The 22,729-nt window shown below is 43.6% G+C and overlaps 2 protein-coding genes across 2 annotated transcripts in view; one reads left to right on the top strand and one right to left on the bottom strand.

Annotated features, from left to right (window-relative positions):
* Positions 1 to 15,891, bottom strand: part of LOC119378822 (transmembrane protein 208) — a 33,065-nt gene extending 17,174 nt beyond the window's left edge. Inside the window, exons 1-4 of the mRNA XM_037647844.2 lie at positions 15,694 to 15,891; positions 14,325 to 14,423; positions 11,169 to 11,228; positions 9,008 to 9,147 (exon numbers count right to left, since the gene is read on the bottom strand). Coding sequence (XP_037503772.1) covers positions 9,008 to 9,147; positions 11,169 to 11,228; positions 14,325 to 14,423; positions 15,694 to 15,699 — 305 coding nt within the window. The 5' untranslated portion in view covers positions 15,700 to 15,891. The remainder of the gene's footprint in view (positions 1 to 9,007; positions 9,148 to 11,168; positions 11,229 to 14,324; positions 14,424 to 15,693) is intronic.
* Positions 15,892 to 16,529: 638 nt separating this feature from the next.
* Positions 16,530 to 22,513, top strand: LOC119378820 (cleavage and polyadenylation specificity factor subunit 4). Its single transcript, XM_037647843.2, has one exon. The coding sequence runs from the start codon at positions 16,675 to 16,677 to the stop codon at positions 17,524 to 17,526; it is 852 nt and encodes a 283-aa protein (XP_037503771.1). The 5' UTR covers positions 16,530 to 16,674; the 3' UTR covers positions 17,527 to 22,513.
* The last annotated feature ends 216 nt before the right edge of the window (positions 22,514 to 22,729 follow it).

Below are 22,729 nucleotides of genomic sequence, written 5' to 3'. Positions count from 1 at the left end.
CCCTTGTGGACTGGTAGGAGTGATGAGAGGCCCTCGTAGTAAGAGAAAAAGGGGTGGGGGGAGGGGGATCATGAATTGATGCAATATGCAGCCTAAAATAGGTGCCTTTTATTTCTCCCTGGCAAAGAATGTTCAAACTAAAGGGCCACACCGATTCGATCTCAACGGCATGTCAATTAGTTGTGTGGTCTGCAGCCACCCTCAACCTGTTTCTAGCTATCTTTGCTCATCAAATATGCAAGCCTGAAAAAAAGCATGCTCGCGTGCATATGTTGTAGAAAACTGTAACAAAAGCGCTACAGCCATCTCATGGAGAAAGGGAAACATAAGTCAGCTCTGCCGCAATGCAAAAATGTTATGCGGTGAAGCATAGCAAACATCAGCAGGGCCCACTGTCACAGGACATAGAGTGCCTCCACAAAACACATTCTTTTTGTTTGTGTTTTTTTTCGAGGATGGATCTTGTGGACCCCATTTGAAAACCTCTGCTGTAATAATTCATTGTGAGCTACTGTTTTTTCAATAAGATCTTCCTGGGGTAGGTTGAAAACAGGCGATTTCGACGGAGATTACACATGCTCATAGCAACACTATACCCTAGGCCCCGCAAAGTCAGACGATGTTGCTATTGGAACCACTACTACAGTAAGCATTAGGGTCAGGCATGCGTAAGGTGACCGTCCAAGTTCGGATTAGCTGATGAAGGCTAATTTCAGTATCAAATTTACAAAAGCTTCGTCTCACAGAAATGTATGTGGTGAAGCCAGGAACTTTAGCCCATATCGAATTAACTGAAATATCGAATAATCTGAAGTCGAATTAATGGAAGTCCACTGTAGTGCCATAGTGTCAGGAGTGCACTGTTCCCTTTCATAGTTTCAAAATGTTCTTTGGCGTCGCCAGTCACCACCATGTGCTTTCACAAGATAATGTGTGAGATTTGTGATCTTTTTCACACTTTGATAAAGAAAAAAAAGGCCTTGCAGAGGGTACCTTACACAACATTTACTAGAGCACTGCATTTATTTATTTGTTGGGGGCGGTGGCCCATGTCAGGAGGTGCAAATTTGCACATGGCGGTTACTGCGTACTAGCATTTAGTGCATATAGTTACGTTGTATTGCTGGCAGCTACGTATTAGTAATAATTAGGGGTGTGCGAATATTCGAAATTTCGAATATTTTTCTAATAGTGCTTGCGATTCGATTCGATTCGCACTGGAACTTTACTATTCGAACTATTTGAACTTCCCAAAAACAAATACAGTCACCGTTCGATTGAAAGTGACCTCTTCAGATTTTATTGCGATAGCAATTATATGGACAGTCTCGGCTGAATTTTGCCGTTGCCGTCGCCGTCATGCACCGTATATGTATAAGTATGTATATATATATATATAAAAGCCCCAAAGAAAAATAATTCAGAAAAATGCTTCTGAAGCGTGGAATCGAACCACGGACCTCTTGCTCCGCAGCGAGTGACGCTAACCACTACGCCACGGAACGCAGGTCCTCCACGTAGCTAACGGCGAGCGTTATATCACACCCTTTACCGCTGGACGGACTCAGAGACGGCCGGCGCTTATAAGCGTTTCTTCATTACCAGCGAGCTGGCGCTAGGAGCGCGACGGGCGCATTTAAAAGTTGTCGGCGAACTCACTCGCTTCTTCTTATATTTGCGCAGCAAGAACCTTGGCCTTCCGCTGTCTGCTCGCGCGGTTTTCTCATGGTGAGGGCAAGAGGGATGTTTCAAGCTTTCACCGTGATGTCCGCGCTCATGTTACGGAGCGTACGAAAGTCACTCGAGCTCAAGAGACGCCGCTAAACGAACAAACAGAAGATGAGCGCGAACTATCAAGTGTCACAGCTCGACACCTGAAGCACGCTAGTTTCCTTCGCTGCTTCGGCCACCTTTGCAACAGGAGCGCTGTTCAAACTGAAAGTATCCATTGGCGAGCCTCACTTCGTATAGCATTAGTTTCTTGCTATCACATTCATTGCTTCCCCCTTGCGGCGACACTGTGATTTTTTTAATATGCTTTTCCTCATTACACTCTCGTATTGCGGCAAAGCTGCCTTTCAAGCTTCGTCACGGTCGAACTTTACCAAGACGCAGTCAACGTCAGATTGAAAGTGGTCCTTAGATTTTCAATATGCTTCACCTCATCACACCCCGGTATTGTGGCAAAGCTGCCTTTCAAGCTCCGTTACGGTCGAACTTTGCCAAGACATGGTCAACATCCGATTGAAAGTGGTCCCTAGATTTTCAATATGCTTCACCTCATCACACCCATGTATTGCGGCAAAGCTGCCTTTCAAGCTCGGCTACGGTCGCAAATGTATTAACTCAAGAAAACGCTGGTTCCAACATGGAGATGAAAGATGTGGCAGAGGTGGCGGCTCAATCAATGCTGTTTTGGTCCTGAAATTTGGGCAGGAAGTCCGAAAAATCGGAAGCCGAAGCTTTTTAGCATCCAAAATTTCAGATGTTCTTATATATCGACGTCTACGAGGCAGATTTGGAATTCCGGACTTGAAGGGAGCACACCCTTGTCCGCCACATCAGTTGGGCTTCCACAGAAGTTGAAACAGGAGGAGAGGCTGAAGAAATGGCATCTTTGCCTATCACGTGTAAAGTGTTGTCGGCAACACTTTGGTTGCGCCAAATCATGTACATAAATAGAATTCAGCCTCTACATTGCCTCATTCTTAATAAGACAACTATGAAACACCACCCCGCCAGTGCTTCATCAACCTAGCGAAAAGAAACACTTTCATGTTGCTATCTCATAACAATATGCTTAGGAATCCTCTCTAACTTTCTTTTCTGCAGGGATGCAACAGCCAAAATAAGATTTGGAGCAATTTTTGGAGCAGTAAAATGTTGCTTTTGGAGCACAAAAATCCAAATTTGAAGCAGGGAAAAAAACTTGAATTTTTTAGCCCGACACCCCAAATTTGGAGCAGTATAACAAAGAAGGCTTATTTTTAGAAAAGAAAACAAAAATATGTAAAAACCACTCAACATCAGCTAATTCGTGCACAGTGCACGTGAACACCGCTATTCAGCAGTGTTTTGAGCCACCCCACAGTGCAAACAATGACTAAGTCCACATTAGCATTTGCGGGACCTGTCAAATAATTCGACAGGCACTGGAAATGCTAATGTGGACCTGCGAACCTGGCAACATGGAAATTTGGGAGATTCGTAAAGCAGGAGCAAGTGGGGGTAGCGAAAAAAGAAAACAGGCATACGCTTTTGTCTACTGTTTCTCAAGGCCGCAGAAACGCCATACACAGCAGCTCCAAATGATTGCCAATAATTTTGTAGACGTCAGCGATCATGCTAGTACTCGTAATTACACGGCGCATGCACGAATGAGTAATCAAGGAACAAAATGTGCTGTGTCCCTGACAGCTAGTACTAATAGCCCTATAGGGAACGCGATATACGTTGCCTATAAACAGACAGGCATAAGTGAGCAGCGGAAAGCACATCAGCACACGATGGTTGCCTATGCCTGTCTGTCTATAGGCAACGTATATCGCGTTCCTATACGAGGGTGGTCTGAAAAGTTCTCGGCCTGATGTAGAAAAAAGCGTTTTGGACCTTCAAAATTATTTTTATTTTTCGACATAGTCTCCTCTAAACTCTACGCACTTGGTCCATCGATATTCCAGAGCCAGGATTCCGTCCTTAAAATGACTTTGTGGAAGTCCTGAAAAGTACTCATCCACAGCCGCAATCGCTTCTTCATTTGATGAAAAACATTGCCCACCAAGAAAGATTTTGAGTTTTGGGAACAGGTGGTAGTCCGACGGGGCCAAGTCAGGAAAATAGGGTGGGTGATCCAACAATTCGCACTTCAAATCGTGAAATTTAGCCATTGCAAGATGTCCTTTGTGCACCGGTGCATTGTCCTGACGACAGATGATTTTCTTCTTCTGCAAACCTGGTCTTTCCTCACGAATTTTCTGATTCAATTGAGTCAAAAGGTCAGAATAATACTCCCCAGTTATGGTTTTAGCCTTTTCAAGATAATCTACAAGCACAATGCCTTTAGCGTCCCAAAAAAACAGAGGCCATCATCTTTCCTGTTTCATGCGGAGGGAACTGACTTGGCTTTCTTTGGTGCAGAGGACCCGGCTTCAGTCCACTGCTTTGATTGTTGTTTCGATTCCGGTGTGTAATGGTGTATCTAAGTTTCATCCATTGTTATAAATCTGCGCAAAAAGTCCGCTGGATTTTTGTTATACAGCTCCAAAGCACGCTGTGACATCGTCACGCGGTTGCGCTTTTGCTCAGGAGTAAGGATGCGCGGCACCCATATTGCACAGAGCTTGTTCATGTGTAGTTCTTTATGCAAAATGTGACATACACGTTCCACTGAGATGCCAACAGCCTCGGCAATTTCACGCAACTTCACTCTCCTGTCTTCCAAAACCATATCGTGCACACGGTCAATCAATTCAGGAGTTCTTGCACTTTTTGGGCGCCCTTCGCGCGGGTCATCTTCAATGCTCTCTCTCCCCGCTTAAACTCAGCAGCCCATTTCTTGACTGTGGAGTATGAAGGTGAATCTTGCTTGTAAACTTTAACAAAACTTTGGTGAATTTCATTCGGAGATAAACCTTCTTTTACAAAGAACTTTATCACCGCATGGTACTCAAGCTTCTCCATGCCTTCCGGTGCTTCACACTACACCCACTGTGATCGACTGTCAAAGCCAAACTGCTAATCGGCACTAGATGGCGTTTCATCTGAGACTTGCAGAGACTTGTATGAACGTGCACATGAGTGCTACAAGTTCTCGCTCGCGTCATTCTTATTGAGGCCGAGAACTTTTCAGACCACCCTCGTAGCTTGGTGACCCGGACATGATCTTTATTTCGCGCGTATTGCGCCACGCGGTGCGGGCGCTGTAAGCGGGTGCGCACTGAGCGCACCGCTCGGAGTTCGTGTCGCTGTAAGCGGAAGTGAGGTCGTGCCGCTACAAGCCCCTTCTAAATCTCAGTATGCTTTTTAGCAGGACACCAGTGTACTGTGGCAAAAGTTCTGCACGCAATTTAGCGCGTGCTCATCTCTCCACCGCGCTAGCCAGAGCCTCTTATACTCAATTTCGTCTTCTAGCTACCACACCCGAGCTAGCAGATCCAATCGCAGAAAAGCATATTGCAAAACAATGTCGTGCCGCTTACCTCACAGCAGTGGGCAATCCACTCTCGATACCGTCGATTCCGTCGAAAGTATTTACACGACGAGAGTCTGTGTTGCTTCGGAGAATTCAGACAGGAACACTCCTTACTCCTTTCTTGCTTAACCGATTTCACAGGGGTGGCACACCACCACCCGTAACCGGTGTCTGCTCCACATGCAACTGCCGTTCGGACCTCAACCACCTGTGTTGGGAGTGCCCCCTCTACATCCCACCCCGGGTTCTTGCCCTGGCCACCATAAAGCGGGGACCCTGGCCTTCCTCTCTCCGGACATGGGCCTGTCCGGATCCCGCACTTCCGGATCGGGCCATCGAGCTCTGGCGAGCACTCCTCTTGTTCCTCCAGGACCCGGCGGCACCACCGGTCGGCGATCGGCTCCGCGACAGCCACAAGATTCAAGCGGCCCCCACTTAGCTGCCTCCAGAACGTCCTTTAATAAAGCGGAGGCAGCTCTACCACTTCCTTCTACCCTAATACCCCCCCCCCCCTTTTCCACCGCAGCGCCTTCAGCGCATTTCAAAGTGGAATAAACGTGGTTTCATTCATTCATTCTGCACGCAATAAAACAAGCATCAGGAAATTTGAGAACTACTGTCCTTTTCTATTGCGATAACTATATGGAAACTCTCGACGAGTTTTTCCCGTCATCTCCCGTAAAAAGTCCAAATTCATAACATATCCCTGTGCATAGTATGTTCTACCGTGTGTAAAAGCGCGCGAATGCGGGCGACGAACGCGGCTGAAGCAGATATCAAACGAGCCAGCCCATCGGCGTATGCAATAACACCACTCCGCTCGTGAAGCCTGCCATCAAAGCATAGAGGAAACGGCCCGCCCGTCTTGAACGAGCATGAAAAGACGCGAGAGGGGGGGCGGTCGCTCGAGTAGCAACTTTGAACTTTGATTCCAAGGCCGCAGTCGCGATCACTGGCGCGTGCGTTATCTCGGCCGCTATCAGCGGGCGGCTCGTATATCCTGCTACGTGCTGCGCTCTCAATGCGAAGAACCTGTGCAGAAAGAGCATCTTTCCCTGGAGCGGCGGTATTCTCTTACACCAACGTTTTGTAGAGTTACGTGAGATCGGATACAAAAGAGTCTGCTCTAGTACTAAATAATGTTTTACTGTGCAGACCTGAAGACATTTTTTACTGCAATGAAACAGGCTTCCTTTTTAAGATACTACCACAGAGCTCTTTTTCAGGAAACTCTTGTTGAGGGAGTTGGCATAGCAATGAAACAATTACTGCCATCATGGCAGGAGCAAATCCTACTGGTATTTAGAAGCTGCCGCTGCTTGTGATCTGCAAGTCTAAAAACTGAAGATGTTTTAAGGGTTCCAAGAACATTCTTGTTCAGTGCACTAGCAATTCTAAAGCATGGATCATGCATGCATTTCTTTAAGGCTACTCTAGATGCTAATCATAATAATTTTACAAGAAAAAAACCATGATATTATTACAAGGCACACCATAGTGGAGGGCTCGCGAAATTTCGACCCCCTCGGGTTCTTTAACGTGCACCTAAATCTAAGCACACGGGCCTCTAGCATTATGCCTTCATGGAACTGTGGCCACCGCGGCCGGGATTTGATCCCGTAACCTTCGGTCAGCAGTCGAGCACCATAACTGCTAGACCACAGCGGCGGGTAGTTTCAAACACAGTCTAGCCCACATATAATGGCCCCAATTTAAACGAACTTTCGCTTAAAATGAACGATACATGTGTGACCGTAGAAATATACATTAATTTCAATGGCACAAAATCGCACTTACAGCGAACATCTCTGAGCCCTACCGATCAGTTACCGCAAATGAAGTCGGCGCTACGGCGACTGCCTGAGACACCACTTTCAACCACCGATAAGGCATCGGCGAGGTACCCTAGTTCTCACTGTTAAACGCCAACCCTGCCTCCGCAGCGGTTTAGTTGTCGCTCTCCTCGACCGTTTTTTTGTTATGGACCCCTCCGTCCTTTGTCCTCCTGCTGCTCCGATCACCCTGCACCGCCAGACGAGGCACATCTTTTCTCTCTGCCATCGATCTTTCGAAGACTGGTCGGCTGACTAGTCTCCCCTCTGTTTTTTGATTGCTGGACTTCTTACACTATCATTGGCGTCGTTGGCCTACTGTGACCAGACCATCTGCCAACGTCGTTGGCCGCCGACTTGTAGCGATTTTCTGTGTCGGTGCCCTTTCTGGATCGGTGTCATATCATTCCAGTGCACGCGCTTGCGCTGCCCCGCCGACTTCGATAATTCGCGATTCGTTCGATGTTTAGGGCCTGTTCTCGCTCATTTCACACTCTGCAGCGTGCCCTCCGAACACGTGTAGAAGGGTAAAAACGGCTGTTACACGGAATGAATCGCGAATTGTCAAAGCCGGTGGGGTCGCGCAAGCCCCATGAAGTTCGATAGTTCACAATTCGTCCTATGTGAGAGCCGTTTTCACCCTTCCGCACGCAAGCGTGAGGACTGAGCGGGAACAGGCCCTAAACTTCCTGACACGCGAACAGCCGGCGCCACAATGCCATTCTATGAGCTCTGTGCGCGCAGGCTACTCTCCCAAGTTTTTTTACGCGTGAATTGTGCAATCGTGGATCAATCAAGCAGGCCACACGAACTACCCTCCCTCTTTATCGCAACTCCTTCGCCTGTCTCTCGCAAGTCTGCTCTCCTCTGTTCCTTCTTTATCGCAACTCCTTTGCCTGTCTCCACCGCTCCGCGATGCCAGCCATGCCGGCTTGAATTCAGAAGTTTCTTTTTCTGGCTAGAAACAGGCCCAGAGCAGTTCCACGTGTCCTTGCTTGTGTGTCGCATGTGCGCACCTGCCCGCTGTTGGTGTGCGTGTGTGGTCAGGATGGTGGACGGGAAGCCTGCCACGCTAGCAGATGGCACGAAGCGAAAAGCGCTGAACATTGCTACCAAGCGAGCCATTCTAAACGAGCTATCTCAAGGCGCTAAAAACTGCGAGTTGGTTAAGAAGTAGGGCATGTGCAAGTCAACCATATCGACAATCCTGAAATGCAAAGACAAAATATAATCAGTGCCGACGCCAACTCGACCGACAGAAAGCGTCTGCAGCCGATGATGATGCCGACACTGAGGAACCGTGCACAAATGAGGGCATTGTGAATGAAGTGTGCGACAAGAGCAATTTGGAGCAATCGGATGACGATGACAACGACGACAACGTCGAATCTTTGGAGCCAGTGCCCACAAGCATGCCGTAGCAATTGGCTATATAGATAGCCTCAGGCAGCTTGTCTATGCCAAGGGCCTCGGTGGAGCTGCCGCTTTAAATAAACTGAAGACCGCCCCTATCGCATCAGCACTGTCGAAACAGACTTGCATATGGACTTTTTTGCGAAAAAATAAATTTTGTGTTGTCACTTGCGACTTTTTTAAAGCTGTGTTTCATTTACTATGAACTGCACTATGAACTGCATTTGCTTATCATGTTTATTCTTCTCCCTTCCATTGTACAATTTTCTTTGTTTTCTTCTTCTATATAATTTCTTTTTATGCTTTATGTATTGTGATTTTTCTGTAACCCCCCTTACTCAATGCTCCTCTGGGGCCTGTAGGGTAACATGAATAAATAAATAAATAAACTTCGGGATACAACAAACGGATGCCGCGCCACGCTCAGGTTCGTTATAAATGGGCTCGACTGTATTCACACACCCTAACTTAGAAGCTCAGCTTGAATTGTGCGCCTGATGCCTACACAAAACAATTTTAAAATGTGTGAAGATACCACAATAGATAGGAAACAATATATATATTTACATACTCGCCCATGCCAGCCTGTGCCATGTTGAGGTCCAAACCACCATCCAACAGTTGGCCAGTTTCTGAATAGGATGCTCGAGCCATGTACCTCATTGTTTGGATACACCCACCATAGACAAGCATTGAGAAGAGGAACAGCAGCTGCAAAAGGTACACAAATTAGTCAGAAAATTTTATCAGCTTACATGCATTGCCCAGTGCTCCTAGCAGAAGCACTTCCCTAGAGACATTATTTACTGCCTTGATAAAAAGCAGGAACATAAATTCAGCAAGAAAGCTATCTAATTTCTGAGCTATTAAAATGTCAAAAACAGAGTGCATATTTATCAATGTCCGTGTGCACATAAAATTTGTCTCTTATTCCACAGAGGGCAGACAACCCTGCATCAATGTTTGCAAAGCCACGGATATGTACCCATGAAAGAAAACAAGGAATGCACAAATAGGAATTTTTTGCGACGAATGGAAAACTAGTGCCGTAATTAAAACATGTTGAATATCCAATACTTTTCAAATAATGAACAGCCATTTTCACGAATCATATTTAATGATGTTCTCTTCACAGTGTTTGCAAGTTTCCACGTTTACATAATACATGTCATGAAACACTGCTGAAAACAGAGATAAATACAAGAAATAAGTAAGCAGTTTCTTGGCACACAACTCTCTTTGGACAGCGAAAATGATACATGTGAGCCAGAAAAGACTGGCTCCCTGACGGACATTGCCACTTCCACGTATCGCCTTCAGCATGTCACCACTTAAAAAGTTTCTTGTTTATAATTTTGACAAGACATCATTTGTGCGATAATTAGTCTTGTTAGTTATATACAGTTCTTGCACTCTGCCACTGTGTCTTAAAGGGACACTAAAGGCAAATATTAAGTCGACGTTGATTGTTGAAATAGCGGACCAGAAACCTCGTAGTGCTACTTTTGTGCCAAGGAAGTGCTTATTTTGAAATAAAATCATGTTTTAGTAGTCCGCATCGCGGTAACACACTTGAAATCACCCGCCTGAAAGCGGTCTTCCTGACGTCACTGTTGCTGTGCCCAACGTTGCCCGCCTTTAGTGCGCGGCGGCGTGTACTGGCGGCGTGCCCCATTTGGGCATCTGGCAACATCACATGCATACGGCATTTGTCGAACTTTCTGTCAGAGTGACTTTTAAGAGTGTGCAAAGCACACGCGGCAGTACGCGATACCGAAACTACCACTGAGACGCGACCGCGTGAGTGAAGCCGGGCTCCAGGCAAAGCGCAGTTCGGCGAAAACAGAACTTTTGAACCACATGCGCCGTTCCCCCTGGCGACGCCAAAGAGGTTCTTTTTTTCCATGAACCAAACAGAAACGAACGAGCAGAATTTTATTACGTCTCTTGATGCACGGAAGGTTCTTTTTTTATTGCAGCTAGTTTGATTACTAGTGCTTAATTGTAGTCGGACGCTCTCACGTCATCGGGATCATTTCCAAAATGTCCCACTCGTGGCGCACGACGAGTGATACATTTAGCTTAATTTTTCGGTAAGTAGGGCACTGCTGTTGATAATATTGCCGTTTTAGACGTCATACCAATGAGCTTTCACTCTGACACAAACTGTTATTTGCCTTTAGTGTTCCTTTAACACCTGTACATTATTTATTAGATATTCATTGTATTTTAAGCATTTGCTTGTTTTTGGCTTACTTGATCGCTGTTTTCTTTTTTGTTATGCTTCTTGTTAGCTATTATTAACCGAGGGTTCCGTTGCAGTCTTCGGGTATGGGACCTTCGTCTGTATATTTTAATGTTTCCCATTTTAATGTACACTACAATGATAATAAACTGGCTTTGATTTTGACCTAACATAAGTTCTCATGCTTTCTGCCCATTACTGTGTCCTAAGGAGTTAAACTTATGTTTTGCTCCAATGTGATGTTTAATTAGGCACAGCTGACACTTTGAAACACCTTAAAACTATTTAAAAATAACTGAATTTATTAATATAGTTGCCGTTCAAAGACTAAACCGAATAAGACATTATTCTACTCATTAAATGAAACCTTGAACAATTGCATGTTATCATTCAGTAAAATGTCATGTGCAGCATGGACAATGTCATACTAGCACAAAAATTACAGGCCTCTTCTTTATTACCTAATAATTTAGCATTTAATACTTACCGTGTAAGACAACGTAATAGAATCCCTCCACAACACCATGTGTGCGATGAGGTGAACAATCTGTTTAGGAATTATACCATATTATTACCAGTTAGAAAATACTGATGCAATTACATATACAAAGAAGGAGATACATAAATGCATATACACTGCCCTCACGTCATATTCTTCAAAAGGCAATAAACAAGAACTGTACAAGACCTACACTCAAGCTATACTTATACACTGACATGGCACATCAGCACCATTGCCAAGTTGGATACGCCAACTATTTAACATTTTTTTACCATTCCTGACAAAACTGATGAGCTTTATTGTAGCTGCAGTAAAACTTTGGCATATACTATGGAACGTGCATCGTTATAACGTTTAAGTTTCAGTGATACGTAGAGCCAGGCCCGTAGCCAGGGGGGGGGGGGGGGCTGCCCCCCCTTCCCCCCCTTGAAATTTTGGTGAAGTTGGTGTTTTTACCAAAAATAAATAATGAAAACAGGTGTTTTTCTCAAATAGTCAAGGTTTTCAGCAAGTGCCCCCCACCCGAAAAAAAAATTCCTGGCTACGGGCCTGCGGAGAGCAAAACTTTAACACAGTGGGTCACTTGTATTCTATAAAGGGGCCCTGCAACACTTTTTGAGCATGGTCAGAAAATGCAGCCGAACAATAGTTGAGGCTCCTGTAAACATGTGAGTCAAACGTTATAGCGCAGCACGTGGCCTGGAATTTACAATTAATTTCCACAGTTAGCTAGAAATCGCTCGCTCTTCTCGACAAATGATGCCATAATCTAAAATGATCACGTCGTAAACACAATGTCCAGCACCACTGACTGATTTGGCCATCGTGAGCTGCATAGTTATTGCACCCACCGTGGGATGATGCAATGCACCCGCGCTGTACGTTCACTCTTAAAGTAAGCTGCACGTTCAAAGAAAAAAAGTGCTCAAGGTCATGATGTGCGCTGACGAATGGATGTAGTTTTTTACTACCTTGTCATTACCCCCCGCCCCCCCCCCCCCGTAGCTTTCAGCATGCCCACTGGTACGAAAGGAGAGAGAAAGCATTTAACCCTTTGCTTTCCGAAACATTTATTTATCCACTTTCCGTCCAATCCGTTGCAAAGCTAAAAAAAGCAAAGCTCAAGTAAAATAAGTTTACTTGCTCTTAAAAGATGGGGCATAATGCAGTAAGAAAACGTGTGCATGAATAAACCATGAAAGAGCTTGTTGTGCCTGACGATGGACCGCTGAGGCCATGTTGTTTTGTTGGGAGGGGCCCCACAACGGACTGCAAAGGGTTAAAGCGTGTGACAAATCCCTGTAACTCCTCTCATACTTGACGGATTCTAAAAATTTTTGCTACAGTTGATTCGTGAGGCAATAAACTCCTTTAATGAAGACATTCGATGATTACTTGGAAAATGGTTGCAGCGCTCTTTCAATGAGCGTTTCAACAACACAAGTACAACATATGAGTGAACAACATGTGGAGTTTCTGCTCAGCCATGCAGACAATTTTAAGTCTGATCTTCTGCAGAAGGTTTGGTTAGCAGTCCAAACTCCTCATGCTTTACTAAAGGCAGTGCAAGTGGCTTATTCTTTACGAGGCCTACGTGGACACGGCTGGTTGAGCAAATTGACTCAAGTAACAGAGGGTAGATGTAAATCCTTGACTAGCATTGCTTTAAAGGCCCAAAAGAAAGCATGCACCGATAAATAAACTTGCAGCAAGGAGTTAAAAAAAATACTTCCTGCACATATGGTAGCATAGAGAAGCTTTAAAAATAAAAGGAACATTAAAGAGAAAAAGATTTTCCTTGTAGTTGTAAATTACTATTTCACATTACCAAAAGCAATACTCTTGCCTAGAGAAGCCACTTGCTAAGCAGGAAAACACACAAAAATAAAATGTAGGTGGCGATGCCACCTTGAAGTTCCCACACCAATTCGCTGCGATGACAGATTTTGATGGCGTGTGCTGGGGCATACAAAGTTCTTAATCAGTAAATGCAGTACACTGTCCCCGAGGGGGCCAGAGACTTAACGTATCGTTTCAGGAGATTTTCCTGAGCCAATAGGGCTAAAATACAAATAATGCTTCAAAATCCATGACACCATGCTGATGTTCATGTGCAGAGTATTCAGCACGAAATTTGAAAAAAAAAAAAAAAGAAAAGAACTTGACCTTAATTTTCTTGTCTAATAATGAACCTATGATGGCAAGATTAATAACAGTAGAGTTTTCAAAGAATAATTTATCAGTCCAACTTGATTCATTGTTTCACTTTGCGTCACTTTAATGAAGCAACAGCTATCTTACATAGAATGGGCATTATGTCAGCAAAATCTGTTATAACTTATCTAGCTTGGGCTAACTTGGAGAAGTTGTGAACTACGATCAAGGCACATGTTTCAGATGTCCACTTTTAACTCTTGGCATTTAAACCCAGCCACATTTGCTGTTTTTGTTCAATCTCTTTGAAATTTCACATAAAAAATATTGACTAATGTTTTAGGCAATTTCTTTTTTTTTTAGTTCATTCAAAATGATCATGATCTGAACTAAATATAAGATTTCAGAAATATCCTGCTTCAATTCTGAAATTGTGACATGTGCCTTAATGCGAACACATAGTTTTAAAGGCAATTTATAAAATTCTGTTGAACAGTAATTTGGCAAGTGCTATTTTTAGTGAAAGTCCATTGTGCCAATAACTTGCAAAGAAGGAGCAATACAATACTACTACAAATATCTTTTTAAGTACGTGCTGCTTGAAAAAAATACATCATAGAAACTTCAAACATGTGAAAGCCTGCATCAGAAACGCAACCAGGCATCTGGTTCTAAACTCTATTGGTTCAAATCAACCTGATGCGTTTATCGAATTGCATTTTTATTTTTTGCTTTTGTCAGTACGGCCTAACTTTGTTCAATGAACAAGAGCCCTTTCTTCTTTAAGGTGCACTGCAAAGAACACTGAGTAGGTATGAGATAAACTCTAATGCGTCCATGCATCATCAAGGCATTTTATTATTTTAAAACATGCATTTCCACACAAGAGAAAGAATTCTTGACTGTACAGAAAGTTCTATTAGATTCAAAAGCACAGCAGAGGCTACTGTAATGGAGAAGTTAAAAAGGCAAACAGAAGATACTTACTAGTGCTCCAACTGCCATAATACTGTAGAACTTTATGGTTTGCTTATTCTCTTCCACTATCTGCTTTTGTCCTTTCGTTCCTTGCTTTCCTTTTTGTGGCTGCAAGTGATAAAATTCAGTTAGGCAAAGAGCCAATCGAAACCTTTAGCACTACTTGAAATGGAAGTGCAAGACTTTAAACAGCGTTTCCGGTGGCATTGTGCAATCACATTTGAGATTGGAAAACCTGCAATGTGAACTAGTTTGCCTTTATAAAATTAGCGTACTTCCTCTTTTTTTTCCAGCAGACAACAAATGCACCCTCAACATACTATGTGAGTGAGAATTTTAAAACAATCCGTCATTTACACTTCAAGATAGTGTGCTTAGACCCTTTTGCATGAAATGCAAGTTTCTGAATATGTATGGTCTGCCTCAATGGCAAAAATTACAACTCACTTGTGTCAATCACGAGGCCAAAACGCTTCTTCAAGCCTAAATACCTTCACGTTGCCTGGCTCTTACCATGCATACAAAAACATTCTATGTAACTGTGCCTACAGCACTAAATAAGATGCTACCGAGTAGGAAGAACTACATAAAATGCTGCAATTTCATCCGCAATAGTAAACCTGCTTGGCGTGCTTTGTGCACGCCAGCTTCTCTTGACCCGCAAACCGCTTAAGATATAATGCATATTGTGAGATGCAAATAACTTATGTAATTAGTTACTACCTAGTTCGTATGCGCTTTCCTGTTCCACACGTTACAAACCCTGGTCATAATAGATTAAGGGCCCATTTGACAAAACGGCTTCTGACAACATTCTTGTGATGAAATACGCCGTACATGGGCAGATTCATTCCTACCTGTTTGTTGTTACCTTCTGAGCGATCGGATATTGCGAGTGAAACAAACTGAGGAAGCAGGCATCTAAAATGCAGCTGAAAGCGTGTTGTGACCGTGGAGGCATACAGCTGTAAACTAACATTTGGCCTAAAAGCTAATGCGAAAGTACCGGTCAGTGGTCAGCAGATCTAACTTCTGTTTCAAAAGGCGTACTGCCACCTTGGTGCGAATCGTCTCAAATTAGTAGCGTCTTGTTCACAGAAACAAACACGCAAAGCAAGATTATTAGAGATTTATTAAAAACGAACGCGAACAACGCATATGGCATGATCTGTGCTGCACATGCCGAGCCAGTGTTACTGAAGTGTCAACAGATAGTATCGCTTAAATAACTTAAAACGCTTAACGTAAAACGCATATGAAAGAGATGTGCGAACTGAGCGCTGAAAAACCGTGCCACACTACTATACGAAGAAACGGCATAGTAAATAATCACAGCACTTCCCCTAAGAAACCTCTAAACTGGCAAGCGTCAACATACCGCCATTGCCGTCTTCTGGAATTTTGAGTCGCTAAATTACGACTTCTGGGAATACAGAGCCACGCGAGCCCGACTACAATTCACAAAGCTATGTCAGAAAATTGTTTTGTATAGTTTAAGTGGGCATTAGGAAATTTAGAGCACAATTAGGTAGCACAGACGCAGCGCTGATCGCGCGCAGCGTGCTTGTCACATGAATTCATACAAAAAAAGACACGCGATATTCGACTTTTCATGGTTGCCATGCCACAACTCCGTTCCTGTCCAAGTTAGCTAAATGCTTGCTTTCGTTTTTTCAAATCAGAGCTAAAATAATCTTTGGAATTGACTAGCGATCATTTGCGTCTTAGAAGGCAGAAATTTATTTTAGTAGAGCCATTTTGTTTCTAAATGCAGCCTTTTCTGTGCATTTAGGCTTATGCACCACATGTTCTGCCCTCCATGTGGTAAATTAGTTCTGCGGAATGGATGTATTCGTACTTTATTAGATGTTTATTTTATCTTTGTGAACTGTGCAAAAATTTTTCTCCACTCTATGTGACGCACAAGCAACAGCTTTCTTCTCAGCGTAACAACAGTCAATCTCAAAGGTCATGCTTTAACGCACTGCATGACGCACCGCAAGCTCCCACAATCGCTCTGTAGGGTACAAAAACATAGCCTTCGAGACCGGCAATACTTACTTAAACTTCAAGGCATTCTTTCAGAAAGCCGTCAAACTCAACAATTTATTTAGTTTGGTATATATTGCATCAATATTTTGTTATTATTTTTATTAGGTATTTATGATGCACGTTTGTATTTGGCTTGGTTGGTCACTAGCTATTTCCGTTTCCGTGCAATGGCGGGATGCGTTCTGTCTTGATGTCTTCGTCGTCTGTTCGCGCCTTTGTTCTCGAATGCCAGAGTCACTCTTTTACCTTTAATACAAGGTGGTAACTTGTATTGGTTAAGAGCTTTCGGGCGCCGAGTACAAGTACGATGGAGGAAATAGTAGCCAAAGTAGGAAATGTCGTGTTCGAGCTGGAGATGGCCCTGGAGCAGCAACTGGGCGCGCTGCCGCTACCGTTCCCCGGTATGGACAAGTCTGGAGCAGCCGTGTGCTGCTTTTACGTGCAGGGGAACTGTAGCAAAGCGTCTGCGTGCCCTTTCAGGCATGTTAAGGGTGACCGAACGGTGGTCTGTAAGCACTGGCTGCGAGGCCTTTGCAAGAAGGGTGACCAGTGCGAGTTCCTCCACGAGTTCGACATGACCAAAATGCCAGAGTGTTACTTCTATTCGCGTTTCAACGCGTGTAGTAACAAGGAGTGCCCGTTTCTACACATAGATCCCGAAGCAAAAATCAAAGATTGTCCCTGGTATGACCGCGGCTTTTGTCGGCACGGCCCAATCTGTCGCCACCGGCACACTCGGCGCGTCATGTGCATCAACTACCTTTGCGGGTTTTGTCCTGACGGACCCGAGTGCAAATTCATGCATCCCAAGTTTGACTTGCCCATTCAGGACCCAGCGCAGCAGGCGAAGAAGGCCAACATTGTATGCCATTTTTGCGGCGAGGCAGGGCACAAAGCAATATCCTGCCACAAAATGCCAGCTGAACTGCGGGAGGAGCAGCAGCACTCTCGCATGCAGTTCCACAACCACTATGGCGGAATGCACCGGCGGGATCACGACGACAGCGGAGGCGCTAACGCTGGAGGACAACGAGGCTTCAGACCGCTGGATCAAGTCACTTGCTACAAGTGTGGAGAGAAAGGACATTATGCCAATAAGTGCCCGAAGGGACATTTAGCCTTCCTTAGCAGTGCACTTCAAAACACACCAAACGTGTAGGTTTGTTAGAGTGCATCGCAAAAATGTAGGTGCACACATTGGATGCAGTGCATGTCACTGCATCTGATGTTTCATTTTTGCTGTAAAACGCTCCGACAGCTACCCCCATTTGAATGATCACACATAACTACAGAAACCAGAGAGGGAGTACGCATGTCACAAACATATTGTCAGTCATTGCGTGTGTAAGCGTAAGGTCTAGTGCACTCTGGATCTAATTTTTCTACATGTTTGTGGTGGTTGAAATCTGAGCTTCGTTATTTGTAGGGGTTGTACAGTACCAGGGGATTACATACTGGTTAAATTAAGTGCACAGACAAACTTGTCTGGTAGGTGTGTGTGCATGTCCAACTCTGTTGGTTGATTGGCCTTTGCAGTGTGACGATAACGGTGTGCTCTATGTTTGAACATTATTTTACTCGTCCATCATTACACTTGTAGGCCAGTTGGAACACCATTTTTTGCGACACCACGTTTTCTTGTTATGTTTTGGTATGGTTATCATTATTTTTTGTAGTTATACAGGAATTAAGTGCCCCATCGCTGTTCTAGATGCTGTATTGTGTGAATGAGAAGGCATTGAACCCTTGGGCACACCATGATTTCCATGCTTGTCTGAACTGTGTGCACAGTGCCTCGTTTGAAGTGTTGTTATTATTGACTTATTATTAACTTTAAAATGTGTTGGCTGTAGGGCCAGAGATAGACGAGGACAAGGCCAGGGTGTCGTTGGACCTCATATACAGCAAAGCATTTTTGTTTTACTGCTTCATACTTGGGGAAAGCGATACCGCGAAGCTTTACCAAGTTCGACTTGTTGTGACACGTGTTTAATACAGAAATATGCAAGGCTTTTTTGCTTGCTACGACGACTTGTTTACATTTATTTACTTTCTTTTTGTTATGTTAGTGTTATGCTTTGTAAGATAGGTTTTCATAGCTAGAAATAGTGCTTTAGATGAAAATAAGCTGAATTCCGTTACAATGCATAGGGTAAACCCTGTCAGGTCAAGTATTTTTTCAATAGCCACTGAATACTTGTATATAGAAATTATTCACAGCCTAATTTTCAATGGTAATAATCAAGTTATCCAGTAAAGTTGAAAACTCGCTAATCATAGACCTGCTTTGTGCGCGTTAGAAATGGTGCAGACAAGTGGTATATGTAACATAACAGTGCATTGTGCAGTACACTGTTGGGGTATGGAACAAATTTTGAAAACTAATTTTTACTGTAGAGATAAAGTGGCAGCTGTGCAGATTGTCAAATACAAACAGGAAGCCTCCACGTTGCATTTTTTTTTTCATTTTGTTTGTATGTTGATGTTTGCACCTTTTCTTTAGTATACACCTATAGTTGCATCACTAATGGTCAGTTGTAGTGGCCTGGCAGGTCACCCTCTTAAGGAGCCCTGTAAACCCAATGGTGTGCTGCAAGCACTGCCAGCATAATACAGCCATACATGGAAAGTGCAGGCCTCAGCTTTATGCCAATGCGAAACAAAGCAGGGCCACTGTAAGTGTTGCAGATTACCCAGCTATTTGCAGAGCGTTGTGCATACATAATGCACATAACATGATCATTTATTCCTGTTGTGGTCACCTTGTAAGTACACTTGTCGTGTATATGCCACTGTATTGGGCAGGGGTGTTGCCAGGATTTTATTTCGGGAAAAAGGGTCAGGGCGGCAGGGGTGATACCTCCACATGTGTGTGTGCATGATTTTATGTGTCTATGTGTATATGCATACAGACCAAAAATTCCAGAGGTGGAGAGGGGTGGCTGCACCTATGATGTTGAGCCTAGTACATGAATATTCGTGCCCCACAAGGCAAGAAGAGGTGGTTTGACAGCAGGCTTGAGCATTGGTGGTTTGTTGATGAGCTAGTTTGTACATGGTGTTCAGAACCAAAAAAGTGCCAGAAACAAAACAAGACAAGAAAGACAGACAGGCGGACAGGTGCAACATTCTCGTCTTTGTGCCTGTATCTCTTCTCTTGTCCTGTTCTATTGCATTATTTCCATTATTGACACCATTGTTGGCACCTGGTATAACAGTGGCCAATACCCCTAAATGGGGATAACTAGAAGCAAGTCACTTTATCTAATTCTTACAATTAATTTGCTCCTTGCAGTCCACACTTTTTGCCTTGTTCAGGCACTGCCATGTCATAAATCTGTTTTGAGTGAGGTGGGTCTCTGTGCCCATAACAGTGAAAGTCCATATCTGTGAAGAGCAATTAAGTTTTGCCTGTTAGCTTTCTCTGGTATACATTCTTGATTGTGTCATACACTTGCGCATGATCATTATGAGGAAGATCGTTTATTGCTTGGAAAGTTGGGATAACTCCTTCCCTAATTCCTTTCAGAAGAGGACACCTGTATTACTGTGTGCACGTTTGTGTTGTGAGCCATCTTTGTATTCTCCACACATTAAGAATATGCTGTGCATGTGTGTAGTGAGTGACTGCGATGTTTTGCCAAGCTGTGTGACTGGTAGTGTTACCAAGCTATTTAGGTGACACCTGTATGGCTGAAAGGGGACTTCTTTAGGGCAAAAGCACTTGTACTACCTGTTGAGAATTCACAGATGTCGGGGAAAGAACGTGAGGCTTCAGCTGGACTCAGTGGGGGAATAGATAGACATTCCTTTACCTGCCATGCAGTGCCAGTGGGAATTTTTTGAAGCACAGAGTGGTGGAAAGGAGACCCTTCCTAAGCATGTTTTAGTGGGCAGGTCCTCATTTCCACCCCTCAGTGCTTCAGGGTAAAAAGTTTTGACAGGTGTCGCCTAAAAAGGCCTGTCTTATTGTCTCGCTGACTATAGCTTCTTGCATGTAGTCTGTGTTCACAACTGTGTAGTCCTGTAAGTGAGGCACAAATGGGGGGAATAGATCAGAAAAAACGTAGCCTTGAAATTACACTCGCTGCATTGTAGGCGACACCATTGCCCTTGCCATGTAGCTTCTGTTTAATTTAAAATGGTTTTTTCCATAGGTTCACTGAGCTTAGCATGGTCTGTTGGAACAGGTACAAGTTTTTTCTGTGACCAGTGAAGTTCACGTAGTGGCAGAGGAATTCATAAATAGCCATTGGACATTTAACCCCTTGACTGCTTTATATTCTCATCAAAATCTGGCTTATATCTATTCTGCTTCTTTTTTCAAATGTATATTTTCAATGTTCCCTTTTTTTTTCAATATACACGTCTGAAGTGTTTTCAACCAATTTTCTTTATGCATTCAAATGTTGTTTTATCTGTTAATTGAGAATTACTGCACATTAATGATCGTCGCAAAGAGCAATAATAATAATTGTTGGGGTTTAACGTTCCAAAACCACGATATGATTATGAGAAACGCCGTAGTGGAGGGCTCTAGAAATTTTGAACACCTGGGGTTCGTTAACATGCACCTAAATCTAAGCACACGGTCCTCAAGCACTTTCGCCTCCATCGAAAATGCGGCCAGGATTTGATCCTACGACCTGCAGGTGTCGCAAAGAGTAGTCAGAAATGAGCAAAACGCTTTATCTTCGTGCTTCAAAATCCATTATTCTGCAAAGCCAAGTTTGGCATCAAAGAAAGAGGACAATTTAACAAACGAAGTTCCTCAGTGCTGCTAAAGCACTGCCATTTATGTAGTAGAGCAAAAAGATAGAATAAATGCAGCTTTCAGGTGCTGAAACTGTTGGGCTCCAAACCACACTGTACTAGTGCATGGCCACTGAAGCTGTTGTATCGCCTGATCCAACAGAGCAATGGGATGTAGCCTTGAGTGATTGAGCAATGCACTACACGAAATGATTGATAGCAAGGGAATTGTTCAAATTGGCTTTGCATGAACCACTGGTCCTACTGAGCCTGAGCAGGACCTTGTCGTACATGTTGACACTGTTTCCATTGTCGCTTGTCCTGTTTACACTGATCTTCAGAACTTCTAGTCTTCCCATTGTGCTTTCACAACACAGGTGAAATCATTTGCTAGGTGGGTTCTTCTTTTACATATGAAAGCTAGTGATGCACACTTTGCTTCGTATGCTGCTCTTGCGTCCTCCTGGCAACTGCAGCTTATGCAATGGTAATCTTTATCGGGAAATCTATGCGGCAAACACTACATGCTTCACATTGTTCGAATGCGCCTTATCGTCTATCATATGGTTTTGACACTTGCTTTATGCTTTTCTTTATTGAAATGAATACTACGGTGTGTCTTGCAGGCATAAGTCTGATGGAGATGGGCGCTTTTCACTTCAATTCATCGAATGATTTTCTGTCAACAGAGAAATTCTGGGATCCGAGTAATAAACAGCTTTGCCGTAGAAGTGCTGCAATCTGCATAGTAAAAAACAAAGAGCACAATTAATGCAGCTCTCAACTGCTAACCCTGCAGCCATCTGTGCACAGACAAATTATGTAGACCCACTTTGTTCATCATGCAGATTGCTTTGAAAATGGTAATATTGCCGTAGACTGGCTCAGGTTGTGCAAATCAAAGTTTACTGGTATTGCATTGATGAACCTAGGTATAACACTCAAGGGGTTAATGGCATCATTGGACATTAAGAATAAATATATGTTCAGAATGTACAATTGCATATTAGCACAATTTCTCCTTCCAACGTACTATTTTCTTTTCATAATTTTTATGTGCAGTCACCAGGAAATGGTGGAACAAAAACAAAGATTGGCATATTTCCTGACGTAGTTTATATCGACCACAGCTATATGTTGTGCACCTGTAGCACAGTGCCACAGTTTTGGTTTTGCTGTTTGGTATTCATCTGCTGTTTATTGTACATGTTAATGCATCAGAATAAATAATGATGCATTAACATAAATTCTTGGAGGAAGTGTATTAAAGGGACCGACAACTGATTTTTCTCGACCCAGTTTTTTACGGCGCGACAGGAAGCTCATCCTTCGTAGCGTTTGTAGCTGCAGTGGCTTATCCGAAAAGCACGTAGTTATTTTATAAGCAGTATTTTTCAATCTGAAAGGCTCCAAACACGCATGAAGGCTTGCTCCAGCAACGCTGAGAATTGATAGCGATGCCGCTAGCCCTTGTGAAAGCTGTCGTTGTTCTCCTTTCGCAGGAGTTACTGTAACTATGCTTAACCACCTTTATTTTGAGCTTTCCAACCATTTTTGAAAATAGCAAGCTGTTACAATGAGATGTGTGGCTTTATACACCTTCCCGGTAT

Source organism: Rhipicephalus sanguineus, chromosome 1 (genome assembly GCF_013339695.2).
Source record: "Rhipicephalus sanguineus isolate Rsan-2018 chromosome 1, BIME_Rsan_1.4, whole genome shotgun sequence".
Lineage (NCBI taxonomy): Eukaryota > Metazoa > Arthropoda > Arachnida > Ixodida > Ixodidae > Rhipicephalus > Rhipicephalus sanguineus.
Note: the sequence above shows the minus strand (reverse complement) of the source record. Positions and strands in the feature narration are given on the sequence as shown.